The sequence below is a fragment of the Rana temporaria genome, chromosome 5 (genome assembly GCF_905171775.1).
Source record: "Rana temporaria chromosome 5, aRanTem1.1, whole genome shotgun sequence".
Taxonomy (NCBI): Eukaryota; Metazoa; Chordata; class Amphibia; order Anura; family Ranidae; genus Rana; species Rana temporaria.
The window spans coordinates 237,091,489-237,118,204 of record NC_053493.1 but is presented as its reverse complement, the minus strand read 5'-3'; the positions used below and the strand labels follow the sequence as shown (position 1 = coordinate 237,118,204).

The window sequence follows — 26,716 nt, the reverse complement described above, 5'->3', positions numbered from 1 at the left end:
TGTGTGCTGGCAGGAAGATGGGAAAGATCTCCCTCTTACCGGCTCTGCCATAAGAGAAGTGTTTATGCACTTTTTTTTTTTTAGCGTGCCAGCAAAGAGATCAATGTGCAAGGGTCATATATATGTAGACACACACACATGTGTGTTTGCGCACACCTATGTTAATGGTATAAAATGAAAGTGTATGCTGTGACCATACATTTTCTTTAACCCCCTGGCGGTATTCCCAAGTCTGGCTCGGGGTGAAATTTCATTTACCAAAAGCGGTAACCCCGAGCCAGACTCGGGATCGCCTCGCAGCAGCCACAGGCATGGTTTACTTACCTTGTCCCTGGATCCTGCGATGCCGCCGCACTGTGTGATCGAGCGGTGTCTCCTTGCTCGATTCACAGTGTCCCTGTGTTCCGCCGAGCTCCATTCCCTGCGACGTTACGACGCGCGAGGGCGGAGAACGGCGCCAAATTCAAAAAAGTTAATAAACACAATACATACAGTATACTGTAATCTTACAGATTATAGTACTGTATGTAAAAAATACACCCCCCCCTTGTCCCTAGTGGTCTGCCCAGTGCCCTACATGTACTTTTATATAATAAAAACTGTTCTTTCTGCCTGCAAACTGTAGATTGTCCATAGCAACCAAAAAGTGCCCCTTTATGTCAAAAGTGGTTTTAGAGCAGCTAGAAAACAGCGATAATAAATTATAAACACTTGCAGAATTGAGCGATAGCGAATCGTCATAAAAAAATAAAAGTAATGACAGCGACAATTCTGCAACTGAGCAAATTTCAGTGATTTTGAGTGGATTACATTATTGAATAATTTTTATTATAATTGTATTATTATTTGTTATAATTATTTATTATATTATAATTTATGATTTTGTTTTTCAAACTTTTTCATACCCGAGATGTCTACTTCGGACAGATTTAAAGGGGTTGTAAAGGTTTGTTTTTTATTTTCTAAATAGGTTACTTTAAGCTAGTGCAGTGTTAGTTCACTTACCCTTTCCTTCGATTTCCCTTCTACATGTTTTATTTCTTTGTCTGAATTTCTCACTTCCTGTTCCTACTCAGTAAGATGTTCAGTAAGCTGTTCTAAATGACTTTCCACCGCTCGGATGATGGTGGAAAGCTTACTGAGGAGAAACAGAAAGTGAGAAATTCAAACAAAGAAAAAAACATTTAGAAGGGAAATGGAAGGAAAAGGTAAGTGAACCAACAATGAACTAGCTTAAAGGAAGCAATTTAGAAAATAAAAGCTGAACCTTTACAACCCCTTTAAGTGAGTTATTCCTAAGGCCTCGTACACACGACCGAACATGTCTGCTGAAACTGGTCCGCTGACCAGTTTCAGCAGACATGTTCGGTCGTGTGTACGGCCGACCGGACAAATGTCCGGCGGATCGGACCGGCTTCCAGCGGGCAAATGTTTCTTAGCATGCTAAGAAACATGTCCGCTGGAAGCCTGTCCGTCGGACATGTTCGGTCGTCTGTACGACTTACCGGACATGTCCGCTGGGCCGCTATCCCTCACATGCGTCAAAGTGATTTGACGCATGCGTGGAAGCATTGACCTTCCAGGGTCGCGCACGTCGCCGCGTCATCATCGCCGCGACGGCGCGGCCACGTCATCGCGCTGCCTGTCCGCGCGGATTTCGATTTGATGGTGTGTACAACCATCAGACCGAAATCTCCGAGCGGACATGTCCGATGAAAACGGTCCGCTCGTCTGTACGGGGCCTTAGAATTACAGGCCTACAATGTAAAACGCCAAATTTCCTTGCAAAATAATGGTACCGCTTTCAGCACCTAAAATCTGAAATAATCATACCGCTAGGGAGGTTACGAGTGGCCAAGGGTAATAAATGCAGACGTGTTACTTCTTTCTCATTAAAGATTACGTTCTTGGAGGTCAAATTCTCTACAAAATTAACCAGAACACCAAATGGCAAGTATTTTTTAATGCAATAAGATTTCGTTTTACTTTGACTGCATTTTTGATTAGTTGGTTGGGTTCCTAATTCTGCCACTTTTACTGAAAAACCCTGATAACCTTACCTGTTTCATTTGGGCTTCAGTTGTCTCTTCAGCTCCAAGACAGATTAATAAAAGTGCAATGATTGTGCTCAGAGGTGACAATACTACATTCTGGTCACCATTCATTTGCTTGGCGAGGTCCACAGTGAACAGGTTGTTCGCCATAGTAACGGCCTCAAGAGTGGACATGATTTTCTATTATGTTTCCTAAATCTGTAATTAAAAAAAAAAAAAACATTTAAAAAGGATGTACTTTAAAATGTTAAAAGGTTAAAGCATTATTTAACCCAAAGGCAAACATTTGGTGGTATCAAAAAGTTTTGAGACTAGTTTTGTAACACGCCAACAGATGGCAGAACAAGGCTGCATGCACAGTCACAGGGAGCATCGACCTTCAAAAGTCAGTGTGCCAAAAGACATCGTCCAGTGTAAATCGGAGCTGTGCAACTGGTGCTATTCTGACCACGAGCGTTACAATGTCTGCTACTTCATCATGGACAGTAATTTAGAACAAAGAGCAAACGTGAAATTATGCATGAAATTGGGCAGATCTGGCACAGAGACGTTTGACATGGTTAGTTTTACGGCAATCAGGGGTCAAGTCCTGGGGAAAAAGTGTGGGAACTCCCACCCAAGATCCACTCCCCCACCAAAAAAAAATAAAATGATACGCTCATATGCATAATTACTAAACCGCATGTTCTTTCTAAATCCTGCGATAATCGAGGAATTTATGGAATACCCGCACACTACCTGATGAATCCATATGCAGGAAGCGGCCAGTAACATAAAGGATTACTAAGGTTCACCTGCCCCTGACAGTGACTCGAGCTGGGCATCACCGCTTGGTGAAGGATTGGCTTGGGCGGCTCGGCTGCTTTCGGCTGCTCTAGTCCTGCAAAGGGAACTGAGTTCCTGCTGTGAAAAAAGTGCAGGAACTCCGTTCCCACGCGTTCCCGCAGGACTTGAGCCCTGACGGCAATGCTGCAATGAGTCATTCAAGGTATTTTGAGTGGCACGCATGATTGTTCTCCGACAATCATCATGCACAAGTTGTCAAATGGTTTTGACATTTTCAGATGTTGAGCTTGTTGAAGGACTTCCTGGTCTCTCGTCGTCTTCCAATGATGTTCTTCCACTCTTGAAGCGCGCATGCCAATCAAAACAGTTTCACGCAGAATTTCATGTTTGCTCTTTGTTCTAACTTGCTGTCCATGATGGAATAGAAGACATAGTAATGCACATGGTCAGAATAGAACCAGTTGCACAACTCCCAATGTACACAGGATGATATATTTTGGCACTGACTTAGGAAGGTCGGTGCTCCCTGTGACTGTGTGTGCCCTTATGCTGCCATCTGTTGGTGTATTACAAAACTAGTCTTGAAACTTTTTTATACCATCTTGTAGTATATTGTAGCTTACCAATTCTTACTTATTATTACTAGTTTTATGCCAGAGCATATTTGTGCCTCAAACAGTACATAAGCCCTTTAATACTGAAATCATTGTCATAGAAGGCAACAACAAAAAAAGACAAGATGTAAAGTTATTAGTTACAAGTGGTAAAATTATACACATTTTTCTTCTTTTTTATCTGATTTTCTTTTGTTTCTTGTCTACCATTTACATGTAAATATTTGGCAGTTTCCTGTTACATAAGGTGTTCCTCCAGAGGTTGTCACACTTTGGAATTACTAATCAGGACATCTCCATGACAAGACAGGTGATTGCCTACAGGGGTCTAACCCACCTCCAGCTCCCTCTATTGGGGTAAGATAGCATTCTTGTTGATTTTTGATAGTTTTTTTGGATGGATCGCAGGGCAGGGCAATGCTGTGCCCTGTGTGTGAATTGGCAATGTTGATTCAAAGCAGTGTGGCTCAGGAGCGAGCCTGCTTGAGTGCCCCCATAGCAAACTGCTTGTGTTTATTATTTTTCATTTAAAAAAAAAAAACAAGACTTTACAATCACTTTAAATATAGTGCTGGCTCACTGTGTTCGGTGAAGCTGTAACCAGTGTGGCTGTAATTATTGTGTTAGGTATATTTAGTTCTGCTGACTGTAGCCAGTGCAACTGATTAAAGTGGGGGTTCACCCTATAAAAAATTTCTAACACTACATCCAGCACCGTGCTGCATATAAAATGACACTGACCTTTATTTTTTTTTGCCGTAGATATCGTTTACCCGTGGAATTCACCGTGGCTTCCGGGTAGGGAATCCCGCGGGAGTGGGCGTTCCTATTGTCATGCCAATTGATTGACATGCTAAACGACTGCGCACACAGCGCGTCACGACTTCCCGAAGGAAGCTCGGGTCGGCTCGGCTCTATTCGGCGCCGGTGCGCAGGCGCCGAATAGAGCCGAGCCGACCCAAACTTCCTTCGGGAAGTCGTGACGCGCTGTGTGCGCCGTCGTTTAGCATGTCAATCAATTGGCATGACAATAGGAAATAAATAAAGGTCAGTGTCATTTTATATGCAGCACGGTGCTGGATGTAGTGTTAGAAATTTTTTATAGGGTGAACCTCCACTTTAAGTAGGTTAGTTCAGTAATTTTGCAAAGAAAGGCCCCTTTCACACGGGGCGGATCAGTAATGATATAAAATTAATTTATACAAAAAATAAAATCATCAGGATATCATCATACAATAACCATATGTAGGAAATAGACCGCAGTATTTTCCTGCTCTACTAAGGCTTCCTCAGAAGATAAGTACTGCATATATGGTCACTACAGATTAAAAGCAGAGTATTAGAGTCATGTAGTTAGTTTTAATATACAACTGATTCTCCTCCCGGCCAATCAGGAAGCAGGTCCTGAGACCTGTTTCCCGATTGGCCGAAAGGAGAAGCGATCCTATTGGCCTAGGAGGAGGAGAGAGGAGAGGCACGACCACCGTGATGCAGAGGAAGAGAAGCAGGGGAAGCCACTTCCTGTCACCCCAGAAGGAAGCGCTGCCCACGTCATAGATGGGCTAAATGCGGGGCTGGTAACAGACCGACCAGGGGGCCCCCCCAAAAAATATATATATACCACCAGCCGCCACTGACTACAAACCAAGTCCACAGTTTGCTATATGCAAGGACTTCTGCTCCAGCTTTCAGAAAGGAGTTCACTGTCCTCAACCCATACATAGTTTCTGTTTTTAGAGAATCCCATTCAATGCCCTCAACCTAATCGCTGGCTGTGCAAACAGCTATAAATAGCTGTGGCCACCGACAACCTGTCATTGAAGTGTATAGGCTTGGCAGTCAAAGCTAGCTGCTCACACCTGTCAAAAACAACAATAGGAATCAGTAGATTCCTGTTACTGCCATTTGCACCCTGGCAAAAAACACCAGTGTAAATGTAGACTGAGAGGGAGCTGGTTAAAGGTGTGGTATACACGCAGCTCAGCCGCAAGTTTTCACCACACCCCCAAACAATAGTGTAAAGGAGCCCTAATAGTCAGCTATAGGAAAATGTATAAAGTGCAGTGCCTCCAATGTAGTCTATCAACTAGCACAAAATCACTTTGCTAACTATTAAAAAGTCTACTGAGTACACTCACAGTGCTCATATCCTCAGCTGAGTACAGTAGAATAGAATGGCTGTACCTGTTCTGAGAGCTTGTCAGCATTTATAGATCTACCTGGCTCTAGTCCTAACTTCTGTCCCCACCTACTGTCCTGCCCACCACCTATCAGACCCGTACAGCCTATAGGTCAAGCCCCTACGTTACATCATACCAGTTGCATTAAGACCCCTTTCACAGTGGGGTGGTTTTCAGGCGATTTAGTGCTGGAAATAGCCTCTGCTAAGCGCCTGAAAACCAATTCATAGTTACATAGTTAGTCAGGTTTAAAAAAGACACAAGTCTATCTAGTTCAACCAAAAAAAAAAATATGCAATCCCATATACACGATCCTTCACACACAGTTGATCCAGAGTAAAGCGGAAAACCCCAGCAAGCATGATCCAATTTGCTATAGCAGGGAAAATAATCCTTCATGATCAGCCGAGAGCCAATCGGATTTTCTCTGGATCAGCTTTTTTTTTTTTTTTTTTTATAGTTGCTGGAGCCTAGGCTAAACTAAATGGGACTTTGTATGAGGCTATGTACGTAAATAGACAGTAGCCTCCATCCCTGTTGAATTGGGAAAGGGAAGGACAGGTGGGAATTTAAATGAATCATGCAGCCAAGGAGAGAGCATGTCAAAGTATGTCTGGTAGGTAGTACATAGTAAACAAGAACCATTAGGTAGATTCACAAAGAGTTAGGCCGGCTTATCAGTAGATAAGCCGACCTAACTCTGAATCTACGCCGGCGTTTGTTTAAGTGTATTCTCAAACAGAGATACACTTAAACAAAGCTAAGATAGGCCGGCTTGCGCCGTTCTATCTTAGCTTGCAATGTTTCTGTTGGCCGCTAGATGGCGCTTCCATTGCGGCCGGCGTAGATTATGTAAATGAGGGGATATGCCGATTCACGAACAAACGCCAGGCCTACACCGTCGCATTACGTCGTTTCCGTAAGGGATAGGCCGCCTAAAGTTATTCCATCTATGAGGTGGAATAACAATGTTAAGTATGGCTGCCGTTCCCGCCGCGAGGTTCGAATTTTTTACGTCGTTTGCGCAAGTCGTCCGCGAATCGGGATTTACATCTTTACGTACACGTCGAAATCAATAGGCCCGTATGGCGTACTTAGCCGCAATGCACACTGGGAAATGTAGTCGCCCGGCACATGTGCAGTGTCAAAAAACGTCAAAAAACTTGAGGTCAAGCCTCATTTCCATACAACACGCCCTCCTCCAAGCAATTTGAATTAGGCGCGCTTACGCCCGCTCGTTTTAGGCTACACCGCCGTAGATTAGCAGGTTAGTTGTTTGTGAATCACTACTAGCCTAAATAATTTACGGCGGTGTAGCCTAAAAAGGCTAGGCTAGGCCGTCCTAATTTTAGGCCAAGGTACGTGAATCTACCTACATATACGTAAGTAGCATAATAGCACAGTAAATAGCAAATATGTAAAATATAAAATGTATTGCACATATAATAATAACATAGTAATGAACCACACACATAGCATGCTAGCATAGTAGTTACAGTACATATGATACATTGTACGCATAATGATAAAATATAGTTGACATGGCTTAGCGACATAAGGTTCATATTGTAAATAAAAGTAAAGACCAGACTCACTGACGTGTCACTCCGTCTTAAAGGGAAAATGTAGAATTGGGATTCATTGGTGGACTCCAATGGTCCCAATAATGGTAATAATGGTACAATAGTAGTCTAGATGGTAAAAGGAGAGCACAAAAGTAAGCTCAAGGAGAAAAAACACGGCGGACTAAGTCAGTTTGGCAAGAAAAATATGGGAACAACTGCGCTAAGAAAGATGCAGGGATCGGATTAATAAGCAGCAAGTGTAGATAAACAAAACATATGAAAAAAAAAGGAGATAATTGCGCTAAACCAAAAATTATTTGATTCATGTGAAAAACCAAACAAGTGTGGGCATCAGCCCAAAATCGTGTGTCATATATGACTATGACAGCACTCCGATGATACAAGACAGGTGTGTTAATGACCCAGAACCAGGAGGCCAAAACCACCCAAACTCTGGGTGAATGAGGGGTTATTAAACCCTAAGTGTCATAACACCATAAAGTTCTCATAAACCATAACAGTTAAAACACAAACAGATATAAATATAAAGTGATTCAGACATAAAGCCCATAAAGTCCAAAACTGAATCTAAGTAAATATAAAGTCCGTGAAGAATTCAGATGAAAAAAAGGGAGGACACCCGTGTAAATTCCAGGGAGCTGATCCTGAGCACCATATGTGAATCCACCACCAATTGTGAGGCTGCTTACCAGAAATAAGGGTCCTGCCGGACCACAATCAGCATATCGCTCCACTATGGGGGCTAGATCATGTTGTAACACCACCAATGGAACTGGTGGTGTTACAACACGCGTCTCGAGCCCCGAGACGAAGTGACCTATCATGAAACGCGTCGGACGGAGCGAGCGACGTGCTGACGTCATCCCCCTCATCGCTGTACTCTCAACACGAGTGGCTTGTTCCTGGAAACGTCCGGCCGGCGTTACAGGCCAATGCATTTTATGTCTACTCAAATGTGAGTTTTTTACCTGCTTCATTTAGTTTTAAAATAAATCACCTTGGTTTTATGCTATGTGGAGCTTTGTTTTCTTTTATATACCCGCTGCTGAGCCCTGTATGATCCTTTACTCGCGGATACATCAATCTCCAGTTCCATTGGTGGTGTTACAACATGATCTAGCCCCCATAGTGGAGCGATATGCTGATTGTGGTCCGGCAGGACCCTTATTTCTGGTAAGCAGCCTCACAATTGGTGGTGGATTCACATATGGTGCCCAGGATCAGCTCCCTGGAATTTACACGGGTGTCCTCCCTTTTTTTCATCTGAATTCTTCACAGACTTTATATTTACTTAGATTCAGTTTTGGACTTTATGGGCTTTATGTCTGAATAACTTTATATTTATATCTGTTTGTGTTTATAACTGTTATGGTTTATGAGAACTTCATGGTGTTATGACACTTAGGGTTTAATAACCCCTCATTCACCCAGAGTTTGGGTGGTTTTGGCCTCCTGGTTCTGGGTCATTAACACACCTGTCTTGTATCATCGGAGTGCTGTCATAGTCATATATGACACACGATTTTGGGCTGATGCCCACACTTGTTTGGTTTTTCACATGAATCAAACAATGTTTGGTTTAGCGCAATTATCTTCCTTTTTTTCATAAGTCAGTTTGGGAGCGCTCTATTTAGCCCTCCCAAAACGCCCTGCCCCATTGGAATGAATGGGCAGTGCTTCTGAAGCGCCTAAAATGCGCTTCAGAAGCTCTAAAACAAGCCCACCATGTGTTTTCTTAACCAGTTTTGGAGTACTTTAGACCTTGTTACCATTGCAGGTACCCTCTATGACAATTTTTCAGTATCCAGTAGTCTTATTTCCTGTTGCCAACAACAAAATGATACTTATTGTTACCTTCTTCCTCTCCACTTAAAGTGGAACTTCAGTCATTTTTTCATCTTTCCATCTATTAAATCTTCTGCCCATTTTTTTTCTCCCAGTAAATACCTTATACAGCCCACTTCCTATTTCCTGTCTGATCATAAGCCTCTGCTTATGACATCATGAACAGCTCTCCCTCTCACTCTCATGAGAGTTTGCCAGGAAGGGAGGAGGTGAGTCATAAGAGGGCCAATGAGAGCTGCAGAGTTGGAGGTGTGTGCCTGTGTAAATCCAGGAAGTGAACAGGCTCTTTAGGCTTGAAATAGAGGAGCATATCCTAAATGCATCTGTAAGGGTAGGCTTGTGGGGTGGTTGTCACGTCCTCCATATTTCCCTCCTAGTTGGGTGCCAAGCAAGGGTTACATGAGAGGCCAACCCCAGGGGTGGGTTCTTCTAGAATACATTAGGCACTTTGTACAGGGTCACTGCTATACACATGGGGTACCTTGACTTGAGCCACGGTCAAATCCCGGACAGATGACTAAACATGAATGGACATGAATGGACAGTAAGCTCTCTTGATGTATTAAGCAACACCACTTGTCGATTTTGGAGGGACACACATGCCCCCTCCAACTGTCCAGCATATCACTGCTACCTCACTCCCAGTAACAGTATGGGGTTTCAAAATTTGGAAAAGAAAATATGGACGGCCGCACACCAAAAAACCTTTGAAAGGTAGCCTTTAATGGTAAAAAAGAAAAAGCACTACAAAACACAGCAAGCAGTGGGGTATGTATCTGACGCGTTTCACACTGATGTCCAGTGCTTAGTCATAGCTAAAACAAAATGAAATACATTCCAAATATATACAATCACATGATCCACCGCTGCCTGTGGCAAGCCATCGCTAATTGTGTGTAATCAATCAATTGACAGCGATGGTTATCTCCTGCAGGGGTGGACAAATGGATGAATAGACCACACACACTGAAAGATCAAATAAAATAAAATGGACTTGTAAAAAATGAGACTTGAATAAAATCTAATAAAACCAATGTGCATATATAGAATCAATATACGTGTGAACAAACAAAGGAGTGTCATTACACAAATCTGTGATAAATCAAACATTGTTGTGTATGCATGTGTATTCCAACCCACAATATGAAATCTCATAATAAAGTCAGTTCATTATATATATATTCATTATATATATACATGGCAATAATAAAGAATTGATTAAGAATGAATGTGTGTATATATAAAAATATAAGTATATGATAGAAGACTCAAAATTAATGTGGTAAGAATAAAAGGTGATGAAAAAAACACAATACATTTTTTCTTTTTTTTAATAATAAAACCCAAGCATGTAAACATGATGATAATGATAGTGATATATATGAGTGCATACTCATAGAAAAGCTTGCGTGATAAATAATAATAATGTGAAAAAAATATATATGTGTGATTGAATTGTTCATTTATCTATTTACTTAGTCACAGTGTGTAAACCATAAAAAATAATGGGCCAGATTCACAAAGCACTTATGCCGGCGTATCTAGAGATGCGCGGCGTAATTTAAAAATGCGCCACGCTTATCTAAGCGCTGTATCCTCAAAACGAGATACGCCTGAAAACCATTTTTTTCCGTCCGACGTACAATGATTACACCGGCGCATCTTGGAGCGCAAAATACGCTAGACACACCATTGTTTTGCTAGGCAAAGATGCAAATGAGGGAGATACGGCGATCCACAAAATTACGTTTGTGCGGCGTAGGCTACGCCCTGTGCGCATCTGCTGGTTTCCCAGTGTAAAGTTACACCTTATAAAAGGTGCCTTAACTTTGCACCAGCCGTGTACAGGTCAGCTAAAGCAACACCGTTAGGGACGAGCTGAGCACACACACTTAGAGAGTGGATACCCTGCGCTGCCAGGTGTGCGTAAATGGTAGCTGCTGACACGGCTTATTCAAAAAAGCAAAACAACCAAAAAAATACGTATGTGTAGCGCTAAAATTAATAAATGAATATCAAAATACCAAAAAATGTGTATAGTAAAAAATAAAACACATATAACATTAATAAATGTTAGACACAAATTGTGAAACATGTGAGATTCCTCTGTAGCGAGGGGTGACAACAGTGCCAACTGGCACGTGAACTGATGCACCTAAGGTGGTATCAAACATAAAAACAAAGTCCAACAAAAACTCCTAAGTGTGATGATCCGAGGTATGTAGCAAAGTTCATCAACATCCACAAGTCATTCAAGTGAAAAGGTGAATAAATAGAAAAAGCGTGACTCCTTTAACGTGACAATCCCATCACCGGAAAAAGTGCAGGCTTACCGGAACTTGTTGACCACTGGTGGCATATGCCAAAAGAGGTCAGTCAAGGCTTTATATGACGGTTGTCAAACAGCAATCCTTGGCAGGAAGCGTAGGTCCAACTGGTGGGTAGGTCCTTATATGGAATAGGTCCCCAGGAGTAAGCCGGAAGCTATACTGATGTTGGTATCCCAAAACCAATTGGCTCAGTGTGTTAGTGGTGCATAGAGAAAAATAAAGAGAAGTGGCCACATAGCGTAACTCCGTATAAAAGAAAAAATACATGTTTATTCACAGCTAACAAACTTACATTTGGCTGGAAGTAAAAGAGCTCTTGCATGTAAATGGGGCGACAGTGGAGTCCTCCCGACGCGTTTCGTGGTCAAAAGCACATCGTGCTTTTTTTGAGCACACACACTTGCAGGACAACAATCTGTATGCCAACATGCCAGGGGCATCCATGCTCATAGCTATACTAGTGACTTTAGAGGCGCGCAGAAGGCATCTTTGCACAGTAAACACACACATTAATCATGGCACAATGAGAATGCATGCATGCACACCACTGTGGTCCCTAGCACACACACCCCACATCCACATCGAATTGGATTAGACCGAAGTACACCGCACGGTACTAGGGAGCAGCAACGCCCCGCCAAGGCTCCAATTATGTCACTGTACATTCATACACCATTCACATGGACCTGGGATCACTTCTCCCTGGTCCTGGGGAACCCTACTCCACCAAAAATGAGGGTGACACCCCTTTTCTGGCAGGAATGTCACCCCCACATTCATACATCATTCACACAAATATAACAAATCATAATCACAGTAGAATTAAAAAAAAATAAAAAAATAAAAAAAGTACATCCAACATTAACGGCGGCGTGAGCTATGCCTGGGCCGGCCACGGCCATGGCCACGGCCACTCAGGGGAGACTCATGGGGGGGGAGCAGGGGAAGGAGGAGCCTCCCCTGGTGTCTGTACACCTGCTGGCCTGCCCACCAAGGCCACGGCTATCCTGTTCAGGCCCACAGTGAGGGCTGCCGTATTGGCCTAGACAGCCTGGGTATTGGCCTGGACAGCCTGGGTCAGGGCACTCACCTCCAGGGCCACGCCTGCTGTGGCGGTCTGCAGGTCACAAAAGCAAGTTATGACCGCCAACGAGTTCGTGCTCAAATCATTGACCGAGTCCTTAATGGCGGACAGGCTGTCCTCCATCTGGGCCAAAGTCCGGGTGACCTGACCCAGATGTTGGGTCTGACGGGCCTGGTCCCTCCTTAGATTTGTAGGCAGAAACTCGGCCACCCCCCTGGTCTTCTGGGTGGCCTTTCTGCCTGAAGATGAGGCTTGTGGCCTGGGAGGAGGGGACCCCCCTTGTTGGGAGAGGAGTGGGAGGGGCTACCCCTGATGGAGGCCTGACTGCTGCCAGCCTCAGGGGGAGCCACATCCAAAAACCCAAGGATTTCCCTGGCAAGGTCAAACCGATCCTCCTCAACCTCCCCCTCCACCTTCTCCCCCTCAACCTCCTCATGAGGTGAGTTGTGGCCACTCCCCTGCCCTGAGGACTCCTGCCTTTCTTGGGGCTCTTCAGCAGCCTGATGTCCGGGGGATGGAGCAGACTGGCCAGATGGCCCAGCAATCTCCTGGCCATCTGTGGATGACACAAAACATACACAGGTTGGAGGATCCACACACTTGGCACATATTCCCTTCCCCCACCCACACATGCTACTCACCAGATAGAAAAAAAAAAAAAAAAACTTACCTGTCCTCACGGCCTCATCGGAGTCAAAGCCAGGCAGGCCCACCACTTGCTGGCTGTGGAAGCACTGGGCCACCGCACGCTCCTCCTCAGTCAGCCTGATGGTGCAAGGTGGTCCCCCGCCAGTGCCCCTGGCATGCGCAGTAATCTTGGCCACCTTATCACGGACCAGGCTCCTCAGATCATTGATCTTCTTTGCTATCCTACTGGGTGTCCTCGTCTCCCCCCCCCCGCATTGATCTCATCAGTAATCTCCTGAAGGATCGCCTTCTTCCTGGCCGGGGGGGTGTCCCGGCTCTCAGGGCCATGTAAAAAACGCCCATATCGGGTGATGGCCCTAGCGAGTATTTGCTTCTCACGCACCGAGAAGTTGAGCTTTCTCCTCTTTGGTGCCATATCACCACACAACACTCAGCACCAAACAGACACAAAAATCACACAGAACAAACAGACACAAAAAGACACAGAACAAACAGAGACAAAAAAACACAGAACAAACAGAGACAAAAATCAGACAGCAAAAAACAAAAACCACAAACAGACAGCTAATACAGACTACAAAAACCACACAGAAAAAACAGACACAAAAAACACTCAGATAAAAAAAAAACTAATACAAACTCCTCTAACACTCTCCAATAAATCTTTCCTAAAACACTCCTACACAAACCAACACACAGCCACAGACAACAGAACAAAGGCACCTTGCTTTCAGGAAGGGGAAGACAGGGATGTACTTTTGCAATGGAAGGGCGTTTGTCTGGGCCTATTTATACACAGGGCGTATCTCACTAAGTACGCCGGGACTAGTTCCTATCTCACTGATTGCGACGGACCGAGTTCTGAGCATGCCCAGTGAGGTGCATATTCATGCGCGCATGCGCAGTACGGCCGGCCCTTCATTTGCATGGAGTCACGGCTCATTTCAATGGAGCACGCCCACTTCCTTCCCACTTTCAATTATCCCGCCTTACGCCTCGGAATTTACGTTACGCTGGCGCAAATTTGGGCGCAAATACTCTGTGGATACGGGACTTAGGTCACAAAATTGAGCCGCCGTAACGTAATAGACATGCGTTACGCCGATCTAAATATGCGCCGCTCTACGTGAATCTGGCCCAATGTCACAATATATGTGTCTAAATAAGTGTAGATGGCTAATATGTATATGTTTGAAACATAAAAAATAAAAAATATATATATATATAAGAAAAATATATCTTTTATTTTTTATTATTATGAAAAAATACGACGATCAAAAAAAGTAAAAATAAAAAACGTTCCTAAACATAAGAGGTGTTAAAATGTTAAAAAGATCAGGCTGAAGCTTGATGTAAATATAGATGTCAATGTCGATATGTAAAGAAAATGATTATTTCTCTGAGGTTCCATTGGCATACCGGTGTATATATTCACTAAAGTCCATGGGCCAGATCCACGAAGCAGATACGCTGGCGTATCTATTGATACGCAGTGTAACTTCTAGGTTGCTCCGGCAAAACAAAGATACTTTGCTTCAAAGTGAACGTGAATGGCGTCCAGCGCCATTCACGATTCACTTACGCAAACTACGTAAATTTCAAACCTCGCGGTGCGGGAACGACGGGTATCCCTAGCATTGGCTGCCCCTGCTTTTAGCATGTGCAGCCTTACGCGAAACCCGACGTACGCAAACGACGTAAACTGCATACGCAGGGCTCGCGTAACGTTGTGAATCGGCGTTAGTATGCAATTTGCATACTATACGCTGACCACAACGGGAACGCCACCTAGCGGCCAACGTAAGAATGCAGCCTAAGATATGAGGGCATAAGAGCCTTATGCCACGCATATCTTAGGCTGCAGTCGGCGTAACGAGCTCTCTGAATCAGGAGAACTCATTACGCCAGGGCAAGTAAGCAATTGCGCTGCGTAACTATGGTTACGCAGGCGCAATTGCTTTATGAATCTGGGCCACTGACATCTATATTTACATCAAGCTTCAGCCTGATCTTTTTAACATTTTAACACCTCTTATGTTTAGGAACGTTTTTTATTTTTACTTTATTTGATCGTAGTATTTTTTCATAATAATAAAAAATAAAAGATAGATTTTTCTTATATATATATATTTTCTTTTTTATGTTTCACACATATACATATTAGCCATCTACACTTATTTAGACACATATTGTGACATTATTTTTTATGGTTTACACACTATGACTAAGTAAATAGATAAATGAACAATTCAATCACACATATATATTTTTTTCACATTATTATTATTTATCACTCAAGCTTTTCTATGAGTATGCACTCATATATATTACTATCATTATCATCATGTTTACATGCTTGGGTTTTATTATAAAAAAAAATAATAATTTTATTGTGTTTTTTTCATCACCTTTTATTCTTACCACATTAATTTTGAGTATTCTATCATATACTTATATTTTTATATATACACACATTCATTCTTAATCAATTCTTTATTATTGCCATGTATATATATAATGAATATATATATATAATGAACTGACTTTATTATGAGATTTCATAATGTGGGTTGTAATACACATGCATACACAACAATGTTTAATTTATCACAGATTTGTGTCATTAAAACACTCCTTTGTTTGTTCACACGTATATTGATTCTATATATGCACATTGGTTTTATTAGATTTTATTCAAGTCTCATTTTTTACAAGTCCATTTTATTTGATCTTTCAGTGTGTGTGGTCTATTCATCCATTTGTCCACCCCTACAGGAGATAACCATCGCTGTCAATTGATTGATTACACACAATTAGCGATGGCTTGCCACAGGCAGCGGTGGATCATGTGATTGTATATATTTGGAATGTATTTCATTTTGTTTTAGCTATGACTACACACTCAGTGTGAAACTCGTCAGCTACATACCCCACAGCAGTGTTTTGTAGTGCTTTTTTACCATTAAAGGCTACCTTTCAAAGGTTTTTTGGTGTGCGGCCGTCCATATTTTCTGTTCCGAGTTTTGCTTCGTGCATTGCCGGCACCCACGGTCTCTGAGAGGACATTGATTGCTTAGTGCACTCACTTGGAGCGGCAGTTTTTCATTTCTCAGTATGGGGTTCCACATGCACCTAGCGCAGATTCCAAGCCTGCACAATTAACTCTTTCTCTCTACACCATACAGGATGAGGGCCCTGGTGGTGCAGAACTGCTCCCAATGCTATGGGAGACCGATTGCGACAGAAGTGCCAACAACATCTCCCTCACTGCAAGAGGATATCTCATCTGCCACATGGACACACTTTATGACAGACTGCTAAAGAAACCTTTGTTACCCTTGGTAAACTCTGCATCATCACATTGTATGAAATCTTTGTACTGATGTATTCATACCCCAATGATTTAATGACCCAAGCCGTAGACTATACAGTATGTGCCGGTTACCAACATTGCACCCTTTTAGTAGCTTGAGACCAGGCAAAGGCAAAGTTTCAGAGGCTTTACTTAAGGAAAAAAATCAACATGATGACAATGGCAATGGACAGTCCAAGATAAAGTGCAGACATTCCCTAACATGCCTATTCCCTAACTACAGCTTTGTGGCTGCCCCAGCCTACCTGTTTTAGTAAAGTCCAGTGTTGGTTGAGTCCATATCTGGGATTTAACTCTGGCTTCGGCAGGTGTACGGCCATCCAGATTCTGGCAACAACACTAGGCAGAGCATCCCCCTCCGACTATGTGGTTAAGTCTCCCCTCTCCTCCCCTCAGGATCCAGGACCCAAGAAAAAAATTCAAGAAAAACCTGGGAACGCAGTTAACTCCAAACTTCCCTTAGGGCTGCAATGATCACTACCTGCCTACACATCGCCTAGCCCTCCATCTGGACACAGCTTGCACCCCCTCCATCCCAGAGGTGGCATCAGGAGACAGAGATTGCTGCTTTCCCTAAATCTTTGAACCAAGTATCTTTGAAAGAACTGGAAGCTGGCAACAACTATACTCCAGATTTTCTTTAATTTGAACCTTCTTCCCTGTTAGCTAATCCTATGTCATTTTTTTTTCTTTTCAGAAAAGAGTGCCTTTTTGTGGTGATGTTTGAATTAACTTCCACTTCTCTTTAACAAGGTGAGGCACCCACAGCCTCCCGGAATATTATATCACACATCCCAGGAGGCTTGAGGACAGTCTCCCTGCAGTTGGTAATCTCACACAATGGCACACTAAGCACCAATTAGGGCATTCTGACTACCAGTTGGACTGCAGTGACCACCAATAAGGACTTCTGACTTCTAAATTAGACTCACACTAACCAACAAAAAAAAGGACAACATAATCGCCAAAAATAGGCACATTAACCACTGTACACCAATGTAAGGGAACACTGACCACAGAACACTTGGGTTGAGCAAATCTGCCTATGTTCAATTCGCAGGGGGTTCATTGAATCCTGCTTGAAATCCATGAATATTTAACAAAGCAAAAAAGTTTGTATTTATATTGTACACTTGAGAGAAGGTCACTTTAATGTGACTTAGAGGGTGACAGTGGGTGTGAGGGAACAGTACAATTTTCACAGACAGCATCAGATACACTATACACATACCATGATTTTTTCAATGTGTAATTTAATTTTTTAACTTTTATATTTAGCTTGGCTTTAAACACATTATTAACACCCCAAAATAATTTATTTTAACTTGGAAAAAAAAAACATTTACCCCCTCCCATCCACATATCCCCAATTATTCACAAAACATTCAAAATATAGGGCCGGATTCAGATACAATGACGTATCTGTCCGGCCCGCGTAACGTATCTCTGATGAACTTGTGCCCTTAGTTACGGCGGCGTAACATATGTGTTGCGGTGTAAGGCCGCGTAATTCAAATGGGGATGTAGGGGGCGTGTTTTATTGAAATTTTGGTTGACCCCGCGTTTTTTACATTCTGTTTGAACGGCGCATGCGCCGTCCGTAAAATATCCCAGTGTGCATTGCTCTAAATGACGTCGCAAGGACGTCATTGGTTTCGTCGTGAACGTAAATTACGTCCAGCCGTATTCGCGAACGACTTACGCAAACGATGTAAAATTTCAAAACTCGGCGCGGAAACGACGGCCATACTTAACATTAGCTACCCCTCTTATAGCAGGGGTAAATATACGCCGGAAAAAGCCGAACACAAACGACGTAAAAAAAAACGCCGGGCGGTCGTTCGTTTCTGAATCGGCGTAAATCCTCATTTGCATATTCGTCGTGTAAAAATACGGAAGCGCCACCTAGCGGCCAGCCGGGAATTGCAGCCTAAGATCCGATGGTGTAAGACACTTACACCTGTCGGATCTTAGGGATATCTATGCGTAACCTGATTCTATGAATCAGGCACATAGATACGACCGTCGGAACTCAGAGATACGACGGTGTATCAGGAGATACGCCGTCGTATCTCTTTCTGAATCCGGCCCATAGACTTTATGTGTGTGATTGGTAGAAATTGGCTGCTAATAATTAGAATAGCCACATAAATGTATCAGTATAGGAGGGAGAAATAATACAGGATTCATCACAGAAATGAGATTGTAAATTTGGGAGACAACAGGCACAAATGTTATACAGTGGCTGGAAAGTGTAGCTCCAAATGGCAGTTGGCATCAGCTGCCATTTGGAGCTGCAAAAAAATAACCAACAAGTCAAGTATTCTGAGTCCCACTTTGTCCAAGATATTTGCATTGCAATTTCTCTTCTTGTATATAACCAAATGAATATTTCCTGGCCTCATAGTTTCAGGTTCCCACCTGCAATTTGCTTTTTTCAATGTGTTCTTTGGTGTTAATCCGGTGATTGGGCTGTACATAGTACAGGCTTGGCACATCAGCAATTCCTCTGCCTTGCCAGCATATTGGTTCTTCTCCCAGGCACTCAGCAGCCATTTACATATGAAAAAAATAGTGAGCTTCTTATGGTATACTCGACAAAATTATGTGTATATACAGTAAGCAAAACAACCATTACATGTTCATAAATGTGAGTTAAAAGTGGTCAGTGCATATTGTAACAGAACAACTGTGATGAAACGTCTTTATGAATACATTGAGGTAGATCTTCTCACAGAGATTCCACCAAAAAATTAACCATGTGAAGAGACTAAGAAGTGCACCTTACATGCATGCCCATGACCACTGTAAAGCCTTTTACCAGACGGATGTGATCCCAATTACAGAGATCAACAGTGCATAGGGCGCCTCAAATTATTATCCTGAGTCTCTGAATCATGTAAGTATGGTCAGCAGGGTCTCAGTATAAAATAATCACTTAGTAATCGCCACAACTCCAAAGTGAACTCAGAAAGCCATCATACAGGGAAAAGGAATAAAGGACTCACATAGCGTCAATACCGCTAGTACATCTTTATTATTATATCATTAAACCAGAAAAGGTACTCACATTGCTCAGGCAGATACAAGGCAATCACATAGTGATCACATCACACGTTTTTGGCCCCACCCAACGCATTTCATGCCACAGCGTCATCAGGGGAAACCTGCCCTGTTTTCCCCTGACGAAACGCTGTGACACTCCACATCCCAACAGATCCTGCAAAGTACTTTACATACATACTTTACACGATCTGTTGGAATTCATGATGTCTTGTGGAACATAGAGTGTGGAAATATGATCGATCTTGTATGAGGACTAAGCATCTTGTGTCAACCATTAATGTCTGTGTTATGTGTATTTTAAAAATGTATACAATAATATTTGGATGATTTTATACATATGAAATTTATAGTATAGACTGCGTATAACTGTGCCTAAAAAATCCCTCCACACAGAATGACTTTTGTCACACTCGGTGTGCAAAGCTTTGGGTACACACTGGGAGTTATTTACGAAAGTTAAATCCACTTTGAACTACAAGTGCAAACTACAAGTGCACTTGAAATTTATTGAAGGTAGATAGAGCAGGCAGGCAGGCTAGTCAGTTAAAGTTACAGTGTGTAGAGGATATATATGCATCCCAGGTGTTGTATATATATTTATACACTGTATAGTTTAGCTAGATCCGCTATTCCTAATTTACTGACAGGCAGGCAGGTGATTGTGCTAGCTGCAGTATTCTCACATGGTGTACTGTCTGTGTCCTCTGCAGTGGGCACCTAAAGCTACATGGTGTGTGTACTGTCCGTGTCCTCTGCACATTGTGCACCTAAAGTAAAGCTGGTGTTTCTCATATTTACTCCTAGAAGCAGGGATCTTCTCATATTAATACTACAGGCAGGTATATTGCTGCAAGTACTTTCACGTGGTGTACTGTCTTTGTCCTCTGCAGTGTGCACCTAAAGCTACGTGGTGTGTGTACTGTCTTGCAAAAGGTCTGTGCAACACGTTCCCAGAGACTGGAAGGGTTACAAAATCCTGGTCCTGGACAACGTGTTGCTGAGGCTTCGGTCAGTCACAGAAGGAGCGGTGGAGAAGGTGTCCGTCTGACCGATGCGTTCAGACATTTTTTTAGTCCGCAGCCCCAAGGTATGACCGGTTCCAGCAACCATCGCCAGCGTCTGTTTTACATGGTACGGGAATACCTAGGGGCAAGGTCAGACTTAGACACCTTTCCCACCGAAAATCCTCTGGCTTACTGGGTCTTGAAGATGGATCACTGGCCAGAGCTTGCACAGTATGCAATTGAGCTACTGGCTTGTCCTGCATCAAGTGTTCTTTCAGAACGCACATTCAGTGCTGCTGGAGGCTTTGTAACCGATCACAGGGTGCGCCTCTCCACCGACTCGGTCGATCGACTGACCTTCATAAAAATGAATCAGGCTTGGATCACCACCAGCTACCAAGCACCTGATGCTGATGTAACTGAATATTTCTTTTTTTAAATGTCAGATCCCTTCAAGACTGCTTATGCTGATGCTGAGTGACTATCCTGTTATGCTGAGTGACTATCCTTTTCCTCCTCAATGATCATGCTGATAGCTTTTTAGAAATTTTTTGGTTCTGGGCACCGCCACCAGTGGCTAAGGCCTAATATTTCTGCTCCTGTTTAACAGGGGCGTGTAATTACAATTTTTGATGCAATACTTTGCAGCGGGCTCATTCCTGCGCTCCAACTAGAGTATCTGTGAGGGTTTGCAGTAATGTGGCACCAGCACCAGTGCCTAAGGCCCAATTTTTCTGCCCCTGTTTAACAGGGCGTGTAATTACAATTTTTGATGCAATACTTTTCAGCTGGCTTATTCCTGCGCTCCAACTAGAGTATCTGTGAGGGGTTGCAGTGTTGTGGCACCAGCACCTAAGGACAATTTTTCTGCCCCTGTTTAACAGGGGCGTGTAATTAAAATGTTTGATGCAATACTTTGCAGCGGGCTCATTCCTGCGCTCCAACTAGAGTATCTGTGAGTGGTTGCAGTGTTGTGACACCAGCACCAGTGCCATAAGGTCCAATTTGTCTTCCCCTGTTAAACAGGGGTGAGTAATTACAATTTTTGATGCAATACTTTGCAGCGGGCTCATTCCTGCGCTCCAACTAGAGTATCTGTGAGGGGTTGCAGTGTTGTGGCACCAGTGCCTAAGGCCCAATTTTTCTGCCCCTGTTTAACAGGGGCGTGTAACTAAAATTTTTGATGCAATACTTTGCAGCGGGCTCCAACTGTGTATCTGTGAGGGGTTGCAGTGTTGTGGCACCAGCACCACCACTACCACCAACAAAGGCCCAATTTTTCTGCCCCTGTTCAACAGGGGCATGTAATTACAATTCTTGATCTAATATTTCACAGCAGGGTCCATTCCTGTGCCCACCAAGAGTAACTGTGAGGGCTTACAGAGTTGTGGCACCAGTACCACCACCACTAACAAAAGCCCAATTTTCTGCCCCTTTTCAACAGGGGCATGTAATTACAATTATTGATCTATTATTTCACAGCAGGGCCCTTTCCTGCGCCCACCAAGAGTAACTATGAGGACTTACAGTGTTGTGGCACCAGCACCAGCACCAAAGACCCAATTTTTCTACCACTGTTCAACAATGGCATGTAATTACAATTCTTGATATAATAGTTCACACAGCAGGGCGTTCCAGCGCCCACCAAGACTAACTGTGAGGGCTTACAGTGTTGTGGCAACACCAACACCTAGGGCCCAAATTTATGCAGAGTATATACGGCAGGCCCCTACTTTCAAACATCCAACTTACAAACGACTCCTACTTGCAAACAGAAGGAGACAACAGGAAGTGAGAGGAAATCTACCCCTAGGAAGGGAAATTCTCTTCTGTAAGAGGTGTCTCCTGCCCACTGATGCTTTATCACCAATCCTTGTTTCACTAAAAAAAAACATTTTCAAAAAATCATTTGTCATTGGGACAGAAAGTGAATTGCAATCTTCTGAACAGATGCACACAGACAGCAAAACAAATGTTACAGGGGTGATAACCCTTCTCTATGTTTTCAGAAAAGCTTAAAAATAGATTTTATGGCTGGAGCTACACTTTAAAAAAGTACCAGTTCAAAATTACAAACAGATTCTACTTAACAACAAACCTACAGTCCCTGTCTTGTTTGCACCGCCTGTATACTGCTGTTCAAAGTATATAGGGCCAAAGGGGCTGGTAATGACCTGGGGGGAGGGGGGGTGGGAAAACCCATGCTATTTTTCTCAATGATTTTCATCCATATTGCAGGGACCAGATATTACATTAAAGCCGCAAGCAGTTTTAAAATACTTTTTTCTTATAGTAATCTCATTTTTGTGAAAGGACAGTTCTAAACACGTGCCACTTCACAGTCATACTATAGACACCCAGCAGGTACGATATTTAAAGGAATTTTTCAATATTTTTTTCATTTTAAGCATCATTAAAATCACTGCTCCAGAAAAAACAACCGTTTTTAAAACTTTTTTTTACATTGATACATGTTCCCTGGGGCAAGACCCGGGTTCTCAAACCTGTTTTACGACAATAACTTGCATATTAGGCTTTAAAATGAGCACTTCTAAATTTGAACGTTCGAGTCCCATAGATTGCAATGGCGTTCTAAATGTTCGTGCGAACGTTCGGTCCGTTCGAAGGTTCTGGTGCGAACCCGAACGGGGGGGGTGTTCGGCTCATCCCTAGTCCTGAATGCTGCACATTATACTCTATGTTTTATGTTACAAAGTTTTGACCACTGTACTCTATGTTGTACTTGGAACAGCCCTGACCTCTGTGATGTATACACTAGTTACAGTTCTGACCCTTGCATACTATATGCCATGTTGTACATTACAGTAAAACCATGGTTTGAGAGTAACTTGGTTTGAGAGCGTTTTGCAAGAAAAGCAAAATGTTTTAATAAATTGTGCATTAATATACAAGCGATGTCTTGATATAAGAGTGGCGTCATGTCCCAACTGAGTATAAAAAAAGAAGAGAGGAGCCTCTAAGTGTAGCAATATGGTTACATTTAATGAAGGTACAACATTTAGCAACTTACTGTATTGTTACACTTAGAGGGGCCTCTCTTCTCTTTTATACCCTGTAAAAAAAATGCTTTGATATACAAGTGCTTTGGATATACAAGCATGTTTCTGGAACAGAGTGTTTCAGCAATTGCTGGTTGCTAAATAGTCCCCAATTTCTTAGGTAGGGTCATGTTTTTTTCTTCTAACTAATACTACAAGTTATTGCAATTCAAATAGTACATGCAGGCTTACATTATAGCCTTCCAACAACATACATGGCCTAAATCAGTGATGGCCAACTAACTGGCTATGGGGGGCCTCTTGCAAGGCCTCTGATATCAAAAAAAGATTGCACATAATGTATAAAACACTTAGTACAGAATATGATCAGAGTGTGCCGACATCATAATACAAGCATGCTTGGAAAAGGCACATGTTAACAACTGCTTGTAATAGCTGAAACTACATCTAAAATGTAAATCCTCTTAAAAAAAAACATTTTTACATTCTTTTTTTTTTCTTCTTTGCAACATATGCAGTAACATGCAAAGCAAAATCAAATATTTGCAACAATAGCTATGAAGTAAGCACATCAATTTGTAACAATTAGTATCAATTAGTCAGCAGCTCTGCAAAACCTTCTCAGGTTTTCGTCTACCAGATGTTCAGCACAGTCTGAAATTTATTAGCAATGGGTATACTTACCAGTTGTTTCTTTATGAGTTGATATGTTTAAAGTGTAGAAGATGCTGTTGCATTGCTCACATTAAAAGCGTTTGACCACTCCTTTTGTCCTAGCAGCGATGATAGGTTTAGCAATATTCTATTATTACATAAGACAATATAAATAAAATAATGTCTTATATTTTAGTACACTTAGTTCCTAATGAAAGTATGACATCGTGTCTGAACATTTAACACAGTGCCAAACAGTTTTACTGTATTGTATAGGCTATTGGTGTTTTACATTAAGTAAGAGAATGTTAGCATTTAAAAATCATCCTTTTTTTCCAGAACATAAGCAACATGTCTGATTGCATTTCAAATAACTAATTATACAATAGGAAATTTACACTGCAAATCTTCTTTGCTTAAATTCATGCGGCAATTCAGCATTCCTCTTTTCTAATTTTTTCTAATTTTAATTTGAATATTATTTTTATTTCAGTAAAGCAACATTATTATGCATTGTGTTAATAAAAATAACCAGAATTTTGTAACAACAAGAGTATTGTTGAGCTTAATGTAGGTAGATATAAAAGTGTTCATATATTGTACGTACAGTAAGTAGGTTACATTCATATAGAGACACATAAATACACATGGGCATGTAGAGGCAGTAGGGATGTATGAAAACACAATCATAAATAGAGATAGACACATTACTAAGAAATATTAAAGACAAAATTCAGGCCACACAGACATGGGTAGGCCAGTAGGGAAAGATTTAGACAAGCCAGACAAAAGATAGGAACTGGCACAGGGAGATGCAGAATAGGGAAATGAAATGTATTACAAGAAGTAGGCAGGGACATCAATATAGACACAATGCTTTCATTCCCCAACTTTGATGACCACTATGTACCAACCTCTTTACTGCAGAGCAAGAGTAGTATTCCCTCCAGAAATTTCCCCACGTGAGAGACTGTACACGGCTCTATGAGATTTCTCTAATGACTAAATCTTTTTACCTTTGTGTGTGCCAATGGGCTGTTTGTTCCAGCTATACTGGGCCCCTTTAAGTCGATTCTATGCTTCTTATTCCATCTTTCTCATTATACTGCTGCCCACTATATCAGATTGCCCCATAGAACATTAGATAATGCATAACCATTCATTTGTCTTTAAATTTCCTGTGCTTTTGCAGGAAATTATAACATGGACTGCTCAGACACCCGAGGGCAAAGCTCTTAAGGTTTCGGGCACAGGTTGTATTGGCATGAAAATGTCTGCTCTCTTTTCAGAGTTTCATTGCCAGTTTTAGGAGCAGATAAAGGCACAAAATCATCATGTGATATCATGGAACACCAGTGTGATGCCCAATTCCAGGATTATCTATCAAAAATCAAAAAGGTTGAGGGTATCATTCAACAACCATCCACTGGTGATACTCACCGTTCAGCCTTAGCAGATCACTTAGGCATAGTTTCAACATACAGCCTTCCCTGATAGACCTCTAGCTAAATCTCGCAGGTTTCAGTGGATGGGAAAAACCTGCTTGAACAGCTCTAGTCATCCAGTTTCTGTAGATCTGGTGCAAACTGGATATATCCTGCCCTTCCAGCTTCTAGATTAATTTGTGACTGACTTTCCCTAACAAATACCTTTGGGAAAGCCTCCTGGTATATGAATTTGATTGAAGCAAATAAAAACCAGTGAGGAGACTGGTTGATGGTGGAGGAAATACTGAAGCAATTTATAGGAAAGACATATTCTGTAAATAGCATTCATTACTGAATGAAGTGATGCCAACTCAGAATATGTGCCCTACTCAAGACATCATTGCTTGTTCGTGTTGTATATTGTGTTATCAGAAGTGAGTTGGAGAAATAATACTTTCAAGAAGTAATTTATGTAATTGTCACCACCCAACTTGGTGCTCTATATAAAATATCAGAAATGATGCAAGAATAATTAGGAAACATTATTCCCTAATCCCTATAGGTGGGGGCTCATCTGTCCAGATTTATAGTCCTCAGTTTAGTGTTGTGATAATGGATGGTTTCCAGGCTGAAAACATTTAATACGGGAACAAATGTTTTCTGCAGGATACGACCTCTTCTTAAGCTTCAAATGCAGCCATGGTTGTGATGCTTTGCGACAAAACATGAAGTATAACCTCTGTCGTGTTCAGAGGGCAGTACCACCTGCCAATCGCATTCAAATAAAGTGAATAGGCTTGTGCTGCAACCACCCTGAAAATACAAAATGTTAGAGTAGTCATCAGAGCAAGATGTGCATAAAAAAACTCCAGTGGGGACCATTTTATGTGACAAAGCACACATGCCTCGTACACACGACCAGTTTTCCAGTCGGGAAAACTTGTCATGACAGCTTTTGCCGAGAAAACTGGCCATGTGTATGCTCCATGGCAGTTTTCCTGACAGGAAAACCGACGGGAATCCCGGCGGGAAAAATGAGAACGCG

The 26,716-nt window shown here is 42.2% G+C and overlaps 1 protein-coding gene across 3 annotated transcripts in view; it reads right to left on the bottom strand.

Moving 5' to 3' along the window:
- LOC120940644 (ovalbumin-related protein X-like) overlaps positions 1-25,823 on the bottom strand; it is a 42,633-nt gene extending 16,810 nt beyond the window's left edge. Inside the window, exons 1-3 of one of the 3 annotated variants that reach the window (XM_040353619.1) lie at positions 25,685-25,823; positions 24,275-24,392; positions 2,061-2,252 (exon numbers count right to left, since the gene is read on the bottom strand). In XM_040353619.1, coding sequence (XP_040209553.1) covers positions 2,061-2,228 — 168 coding nt within the window. In that variant the 5' untranslated portion in view covers positions 2,229-2,252; positions 24,275-24,392; positions 25,685-25,823. The remainder of the gene's footprint in view (positions 1-2,060; positions 2,253-24,274; positions 24,393-25,684) is intronic. The other 2 variants (XM_040353621.1, XM_040353618.1) reach the window with 2 other exon arrangements.
- Positions 25,824-26,716: the final 893 nt, after the last annotated feature.